Genomic DNA, 8,957 nt, shown 5'->3' on the forward strand with positions numbered 1-8,957 from the left:
AAGACCTCCTGGAGCAAGGGGAAGCTCGGATGGGGCAGGGGCTGGTTGGGAGTGAGGCAGCAAGATGCCATCTGCCTTTATTTGAAGTCAGGATGGATTGTAACCCTACTAGGGCAGCCCTGCCTGCCACACCGGGGCATCTGGGCTGGAGGCCATGGGGCCAGGATCTCTAGCATGGGCGTCCCCTGTGGCTGGTGGCTTTTCCTCCTGTCCAGGGGCGGGTGCCTCCCTCAGTCATAATTTGAGAGCTGGGGCTTCAGGACCAGGGCCTGCCCACGCCAGAGGAGGGTGTCTGTGCGGTGTGCAGGGAGGACCTCACTCCTGACTCTGTTGTCTCCTCTCCCGGGGCCCTGTCAGCCTCCTCTGCTGGGGATCCACAAGGCCACGGTCAAAGTCATAGGCTTTCTGCCCCCACAGCGCACTTTTAGCCCTCTTCCCATAACACATCGGGGCCAGTTCAATAAAAGTTCTCAGACACAAGGTTGGTCATCTTGGGGACACGGTGCATTGCTTGCATGGATGGAACCCGAGCTGGGTGGCTGGAGGAGGGAGGAGAGTGTGGGCTGGGAGCACACAGGGCTGAGTCCTCCGAGGCCCGTCCCTGGGGAGGTTGTGGAAGAGCTAGTTTTCTCCTTCCTCTAATCATTTATTGAGCATGTTCTAAGTGGCAAGCACTTTGTAGATGTTTTCCAGTTAATCCGCCTGATATTTATAAAGTGCCGACGCTACCCCCATTTTGCGGCTAAGGGACCTGTACCTGAGGTTTGCAGGCGAGCCTGCAGCTCACGTGGCTGGTGAAGAGTGGACCTGAGTGCTAAACCATATCTGGTTCCCCCAAGTGCATGTTTTTGATCACTGAGTTTCTGTTTCCTCTGTGGCCCGAGCTTCGAGCTGGGCGCTGCTTGCTGGGGAGGCGCTCAGAGGCCCCTTCCTGGTAGTCACCCTGTTGGGGTCAGGACGAGGCCTTGGGGTCTTAGCCACGTGTGGCCCCCCGCGGCCTCCGAGGCAGGCCTTTGTGGGAGGGAGTCTGGGCAAGCACAGGTGCGTCTCAGCCTCCAGGGCTCTGGGACTGGCTTCTCCAGGAAATGGGGCTGGCTGCTTTCAACAGCACTTTTCCTCTTGCAAAAGCGGTATCTTTTTATCTCTTCCTCCTGCCTCTCACCCCATCCCCTCTCCACGACTGTGTGGTAAACAGTGAGATTTCATGGTCCCCCTAACTGTGAGGGTGCTGGCAATTCCCACCAGGACCCCAGCACCACTGGACCTGAAACTCCATCTGAGCTGCCGGGGTGATCCACTTCCTGCCAAGTCGGCAGAAAACCCCAGGCAGAAGCTGAAGGTGGGCCTGGGAGGGAGATGAGGGGAAGGTACTGTGGAAATGCAAGGTGGTGGTAAATGACCCGCCCTCGTCAACGTAGAGTGTGGTGACATCCTTTGTATATATGGACACATGGCATCTGGGAGAGAACAAGGAACCACAAACAAAATTATACTTATTGTAAAGATTTAAAAATTCTTTAATGTTTTTTTGCATCAAAAAATTTACAGCAAAATGAAAAGAAAAACTAAATAGCTTCTCATCCCCAGCTAGGTTTGCAGTGTCAGCATGAGAGGAAGGGGACCCAGTGAATACTTTTTTTTTTTTTCCCCTTTATTAAAATTATTTATTTGGCTTTGCTAAGTCTTAGTTGCAGGATCTTTGATCTCCATTGCAGCATGTGGGATCTAGTTCCCTGACCAGGGATTGAACCTGGGGCCCCCGCATTGGGAGTGTGGAATCTTAGCCGCTGGACCACCAGGAACGTCCTGTAACCACTCTTTCCTGCCCTGCTGTATCTTCCTTCCTCTGGGCCAGAGGCTTCCTGGGGCCTCAGAGAGCTGTCAGTCCCTCGCCCTGACACCTTTGAGGTGCGGTTGCATCTTCCTGGATCCTCGCACTTTGTATCGGTTCCTCACTTGCTCCTTCACTCACTCAGTTGTCTCATTTTTACATCCACCGAGTGTCTGTCACACAGGGCAAGGATTTTTGTTATTTTGCTCAGTGCTGCATCTGTGACTCTGTGCGCTGAGACTCTAGGGTGAACACTTGAGTCCAGGTGTGAAGCTGACCAGCAGCCACCTTGCAGTGGGATTAGAGCAATGATGGAGGAGATGCAGGGTGTCAGGGGCTGACACATCACCCCATGTGGTGGGTGGCTACTCTGAAGGCTTTCTGGAGGAGGTGATCTCTTAGCCCAGTCTTAGAGTGTGAGTTGGCCGAGCCTGATGTAGAGGACACTCCAGGCTGAGGAGTCAGTGTGCGTCCCCTGCCCACCTTCAGTCTATATGTCGGGTTCATCAAACTTTGGGACAGCCCACACATCCCTCTTGCCTATCATGGGAGTGGGCTTGCCTGTAGAGTGGAGATGTGTTTGCAGGGAGAGAAAAAGAGTATCCTGTGTTGCTAAGTGCCTAGTGAAATATGATTTAAGAATGAGGCCTGGACTTTCCTGGTGGTCCAGTGGATAAGAATCCGCCTGCCAGTGCAGGAGACCTGGGTTCGATCCCTGGTCTCAGAAGATCTCACATGCCTCATGTGCCACAGCTCCTGAGCCCGCTTGCTGCAACTACTGAAGCCTGTGTGCCCTAGAGCTGGCAGTGAGAAGCCCACGCCCCTCAGCTAGGGAGTAGCCCCTGCTCATCACAACTAGAGAATGCCCATGCACAGCAGCGAAGACCTAGCAGAGCCATAAATAAATGTTGGCGGAATGTTGTAACACAGCCTCCTTTCCCCTCCTTGTGTGACTGCTGTCTCCGCTTCTTGCTCCAGGCTCTTCAACTCTTGCTCATAAACCTGCTCAAGCCTTTCTTCTCCCCAGTGCTCACTGGTGTGGCATCCTGCCCTCCTCCTGCCCATTTTTGCCACTTCACTTTGGAGTTTCCCAGGGCAAGAGGAAGTGGTGGTGGGGGTCATGAGTCTGGTGACCCTTCCAAAGAGGAGGAGGATTTCTAGCGTGGATGCTGCTGTTTTGATGAATAGCTCACTCTCAGCATTGCCACTTGGCGGCGTGAGTGGGGAGAGACCTGGCTGGCCCTGCTGGGGGTGACTGGATGTTGGCTCTTGAGTCCCTATGTAACTGAGATTACCATTTGGTGCAGAGAAGTCTTGAGTCACCAAAAAGTAGTTTGGATCTAAAGCAGGAAAGCTCTTCTCTCTGTTTGTGAGCTGGGGAGAGGCACTTGCCCAGGTTTTGCTTGGATGGGCGAATGAAATTGAAGCGCACACTTTTTATTTCTCATCTTTGTTGAGCCACCCTCTTCCTTGAGTGAGCCACCAGGAGGTGCTTTTGGCCTGGGACAGCTTGGTTGGTGACCTGCCCGGTCATCTGCTTAAGACAGAATACAGAAGCTTCAAGGTTGCTTTTCTCTCCCCACAGATTAGAAAATTACAGTGATGATGATCTTTCATTTAGTCTCCTTACAGTCCCTTTTTAAAATTCTTGCTCATACTTGTGCAGTTTAAGGTGCCTCCACCTCCCACCCCCAGGATACACACATACACCATGGGGTACTTACCTTTCTCTCTGCTTATCCAGACACTATTCCTCTGAACTCTGTCCCCAGTAAACCTGATTAATGCTCTCCATTAGCTAGCTGCCAAGTGGGCAAGGATTTAATAAATTTATTTACCCTAAGGTGTTAATGAGGCTTAATATTTTACCTCTGGGATACTCCACCTTGTAACTGTGAAGATCGATACTAAGCTTTAAAACCTAAGAGGTAAACTGGTAAGAACAGAATCATACCACTTCTGAATGTAGGTGGGGATAATGGTTTTGGAAGAAGTTCGGGAGGGTGGACTTTAAAAGGAGGGTGCTCCTTTGTCCATCCCACTGTGCCCACCTGTGCTGCTGGCCCTGCAGGGCGACCCCTCAGCTATTGCCCTGCGATGAGGTAAAGGAGATTGTGTGGGGAAATGATGCTGAGAGGTTTTATGGGCTCTACTGAGGGCTCTTTCTTGCCCTCTTTGACCCCGTCAGATATCTTAACCAACAAGGATGACAACACCAGCCCACTCGGCACCTTGCACAAAACAGCCGGAAAAATGACATGAGGCAGCAGGGTCCTGGGGACACAGTGAGGCCCTTGTGAGAGCCTCAGAGACCTTGCGGCTTGTGGGAGAGCCTGACCACTTGCTTGTCTTTCCTTCCTGCAGACGTTTACAGCATGGTGCAACTCCCACCTCCGGAAGGCAGGAACACAGATCGAGAACATCGAGGAGGACTTCCGGGACGGCCTGAAGCTGATGCTACTGCTGGAGGTCATCTCAGGTGAGCTGGACCATGGTCTTGGGAGTGCCGGGGCAAAGGTGATGCCAGACGGGCAGGGTCACCAGGGTGTAGGATCAGACATTGCCCACTGGGCTCTGCCCCTTTGGAAATGCTGCCCCGACACCTCTGCTTCTGCTCCATCTTTGGTTGGGGCTAGCTTTGGAGCTTTTGAAAAAGTGGGAGATAGCGTGTGATTTCAGACCCTGAGACTGAGTTTGGGCTTGGCTCTGCTGCTGACCCTCTGTGTGTCCTTGGACAAGTCACTGCCTTTCTGTCTCAGCATCCTCATTTGCATACAGAGCGGTCTGAAGGTTGGTCTCTGGGGTCTCTTCTCCTCCAAGGCTAAAATTCTTTGGTCAGGAAAGCAACCACATCTGACTGTCTCCAAATGCTGGCTCCTCTGCTGCCTCTCCACCTATATCAAGGTGATCCTAGTTCCTTATCCAGCCCCCAGTTTGGGATTTGGATGTCCAGATATCTGGAGGGACAGTTCCTCTCTCCAATGCCTGACTCCACTTTCTTATAAATACCTTTCCTCCACCATCCCTTAAGGGTTGGAGGTCCTTGAGATTCTAGCCTTGGCTTACATACTGGTCAATCTAAGCTGCTTTCTTCACTTTATCTTCCATCTTGACGCCAGTGAGTCCTAGACTAGGGTCAGTCCAGCCTTCTTGGAGGCTCCAGTTCAGGCTTAAATCCTGAATTGCACTGGGCATCTCCACCCATTTGTGCCCCAGGCTTCAATACTGTGTACCACACCTGGCCCTTGCAAACCTCTTTTTCCTCCTGCAGTCTTCATCTTGTTCTTCTAAGCCTCATTCAGGAATCTTAGACAGCTCTTCTTTGGCATTTAAGTTTCATTCATTCTGTTTTCTTCTTCTGTTGTCCTTTTTTGACCTCTGCTACACAGATATTGTGCCTGCATCAGCTTTCTCCTAGATGATGTCCAGAGGCCTTTGACCCCTCCTCCCAGCTCCCCCCTTCTCACTGGCCTCCATCACCCACACGTAGCCAGAGGGTCCATCTAATAGCCCAAATGTGGTTGCACTGTTCCCTGCTTGAAACTTTTCAGTGCCTCCCTGGGGCTTTGTACCTGCAGCTCACATTCCTTAACATAGCTAGCAGAATCCTTCATGAGCTGGCACTTGCTTTGTTTTTGACTAACTGTTCCCCAAAAGGTGTCAGACTCTCTGCCACAGGAAGACATGCAGCCCTCCCCAACGTGTGTGTCCCCCTGCTCTTTGTTTTCGGTGCTTTTGCACAAACTCTGGCTGGCTTCTCTGCCCCTCGGTGCTTTAAAATATTTCCACTGCAGGTGGGGGTAGGGGGTGTGTGTGTTCGAATATACGTAACTTAAAATTTACCGTTTGGGCCGTTTTTAAACGTGCACAGAGGCATTGAGTGCATTCACATTATTGTGCTACCGTCATCACCAGTACTCATCTCCAGGCTTTTTCATCATTCCCCACCGAGATGCCATGCTGTCATTAAATGCCAACTTGCCATCTCCTTCTGCCCCCAGCCCCTGCCCACCACCATTCTACATTCTATCTCTGCGAACTTGGCTGTTCTAGGCTTCTCATATTAGTGCAACCCGGTAGTATTTGTCCTTTTGTGACTGGCTTATTTCATTTAGCATAAGGTGCTCATGTTTCCTCCATAAAGTAGCATGTACCAGAATCTCCTTCCTTTTTAAGACCAGACAATATTCCATTGTGTACATATGTTCCACATTTGTTTATTCAGTCATCTGTCATTCACACTTGAGTCGTTTCCACATTGTGGATATTGTGAGTAATACTGCAAAGAACATGGATATACAGATACTGTGTAAGTCTCTGCTTCCACTTCTCTTGGGTATGTACCCAGAAGTGGAATTGTTGGATCCTAGGGTAATTCTGTGTTGAATTTTTTCAGGAACTGCCATATGTTTTCCTCTAACTGCCTTTTATTTATTTTTTTAAGTTTTAAATGTATTTTTTCAATTGAAGGATAATTGGTTTACAGAACTGAATTGGTTTCTGCCAAGCGTCAACATGAATCAGCCATAGGCACACATATGTCCCCTCCCTCTTGAACGTTCCTCCCATCTCCCTCCCCATCCCACTCCTCTAGGTTGTTACAGAACTCTAAATGCCTTTTAGAGTGTCCTTATTACCTCTTCCTCCAACATTTCTTAGTTTAAGCAAATCTGGCATTGTTCTTTTTCATTTTTAAAAACTCGGTTTAGGCATCTCCTCCGGGAAGGCTTCCTTGACCATCACCCCTTCTGTTCCTGCTTTGGGTGCCTGCCCTCCTCTGTGCTCCTGGAACACACTGTTGATCCCTCTAGCACGTCATTTGCCACACAGCAGGATTGTTCTTGGCTCGTGTGTTTTCTCCCCACTGCACACCTGGCCCCGGAGGGCAGGGACAAACTCGTCCATGTCCCAGGTGCTCAGATCTATATACTGGGCAGGTAGGGATGCTCAGCAAATATAGAGTGACTGACCGCCCAGCTGGGCTTTCTGAATACCCACCAGGTGCTTGCACTGAACAGGCCTGTGCACATCTGTGAGGCGGCTCTTCTGTTTCCTGGGGTGGGGAGAGACTGAGTCATTGAGACGATGCCTTTTCCTCCCTGAGTGTCTCTGGAGATGGTTAGGATGGCAGGAAAAGGAAGGGGGGGTCCCCCCCTCTGCAAGGGGACCTCTGCTGCCTGTAGAGGTCCTCTGAGTGTGGTCCCTGGACCACCCAGCAGAATCAGCAGGACTACTTAGCCACATGTGGGTTCCCAGACCTCCAAAGTCAGAAACTCAGGAGGAAGGGGAAGGGGGCCAGACGCCTACTGTCAGCAGGTTCTCCAGGTGATTTTGTGTGGACCGAAGTCTCAGGACTTTGCTACCTCCCTTGTCTTGGAGGAGCCTGTTCCAGCCAGTGGATGTAGCTGGCAGTTAGGCTGGCGAGCTCAGGCTTAGCAGGACCTAAAGGCTGGGGCTCTAGTGGGAGCAGCCCTCGTGGGGCGCGGTGGGGTGTGGGGGGAGGGCCACAAGGTACTGGCTCCATCCCACCTATTGGAAGGGAGCCCTGGGGCGTCTCATCGGCCCAGGGGGGCAGTAGGATACCTTCCCAGAGAGGGTGGGCTGTGGCCACAGCCTTGGGAAAGCCACACATGGGAAGTCTTGATTTAATAATAAAAACCCAGCTGGGCTTCCCTGGATGCTGCCAGGCCAAGTGACATCTGTAGCAGGAAGTCTGTTCTGTGGAAGTCGGGTGGGGACTCTGGGGAGGGGGCTCCCTGGAGAAGTGCTGCTCTTGACAGGATGAGCATGGCCAGCATCAGGGCCACCATGCCCCTTGGGATCTCTCAGCCAGGCTGTTGATGTGCTCAGAAGTGGGGTGGAGAGGGGGCCGCTGGGCTGGGCTGGAGCCTGTGGTGGGTGTGACGTCCTGAGTTCGAGGATGGTGGTTCTCAGACCTCTCAGAGACTGAAAGCTGTGCGCCCCTTCCCCAGGTCTGGGCACACGTTGCATGTATACATTTTTCAAATGGCTTCAGGGGATCCTTGGACACCTCCTTCCTGTGCTCTGAGCAGGGTATTTGGAGAACCAGCTCATCACCCCCTGCTTCCCTGAAGCTCCTGACCGTAAACACTGAACAGCAGAAGCTCTGTGTGGGAAGCAGGGGTCAGGGAAATGGCCGCTGAGTGAGGGTGGAGGGTTGACTTGGAGCTGAGCTGAGAGTGCCCCTGGGCAGCAGTAAACGGATAAGAGCTGTGGTTCTCAAATGAGAGAGGGGCTCTGTGGGCAACACACAGGGAGCTTTCCCCAAATACCCTAGCATGACCCACACCCTCCCCCGGATCGGCCTTTGCAGATGCTGTTCCTTCTGCCTTGATCGCTGTTCCCTGCAGTCTGGGTCTGTTGGCCTCCCACTAAGAGGCCTCCCCTGCCCACCTCACAACTCTTTCACCCTCCTATCTGCCCTCCTCCTCTGCAGTCTCTTTTAAAGCATTTGTTTTAAGCATTTCTCCTTTTTGGCTTTTTGTTCATTTGTGTATGCTGATGTATGTTGAAGGTCTGTCTGTCCCCCTGGACCGTAAGTCCATGAAGGCAGCGAGCTGTTTTGTTCACCCCTGTATTCCTAGCACACAGCCAAGTCCTTTGACATATACTCAGGGCTTAGTACAGACTTGTTGAGTGGCTGCAAGCAGTTAGAGCTGAGAAGTAGGAGAACAGTGTTTCACTTCCCATTCCTCCCTCTCCATCTGTTCAGGTGAACGTTTGGCCAAGCCCGAGAGAGGCAAAATGAGGGTGCACAAGATCTCCAATGTCAACAAGGCCCTGGACTTCATAGCCAGCAAGGGGGTCAAGCTGGTGTCCATAGGAGCTGAAGGTGAGTAGGGCCTGCCCCCTGGCTGCCCCCCACCCCCATCCCACCCCTCTGCATCCAGCCGGATTTTCTGCCCCACCTCTTGGTTCTCTTGGCCTTTTCTAGCCTGACTCCTAGACCCACACATCCATGGGCGCATTTGGAAGTAGGGCTCCCAGCACCTGGCTAGCCAGTGGATCCTTCATGTAAAAACATCACTTTCCGTCTAGTCTCTGTACCTTGGTGACCGTGACCCCAACCCCCCCACCCCTTTAACCCCCCACCCCCCGCTGAAGC

The 8,957-nt window shown here is 52.1% G+C and overlaps 1 protein-coding gene across 4 annotated transcripts in view; it reads left to right on the forward strand.

Annotated features, from left to right (window-relative positions):
• ACTN1 (actinin, alpha 1) overlaps positions 1-8,957 on the forward strand; it is a 98,657-nt gene that overhangs the window by 50,773 nt on the left and 38,927 nt on the right. For all 4 annotated transcript variants that reach the window (XM_010846704.1, XM_010846701.1, XM_010846700.1 and 1 more), the window contains exons 2-3: positions 4,196-4,310; positions 8,565-8,684. In XM_010846704.1, coding sequence (XP_010845006.1) covers positions 4,196-4,310; positions 8,565-8,684 — 235 coding nt within the window. The remainder of the gene's footprint in view (positions 1-4,195; positions 4,311-8,564; positions 8,685-8,957) is intronic.

The sequence above is a fragment of the Bison bison genome, unplaced genomic scaffold (assembly GCF_000754665.1).
Source record: "Bison bison bison isolate TAMUID 2011002044 unplaced genomic scaffold, Bison_UMD1.0 scf7180017864239, whole genome shotgun sequence".
Classification (NCBI taxonomy): Eukaryota; Metazoa; Chordata; class Mammalia; order Artiodactyla; family Bovidae; genus Bison; species Bison bison.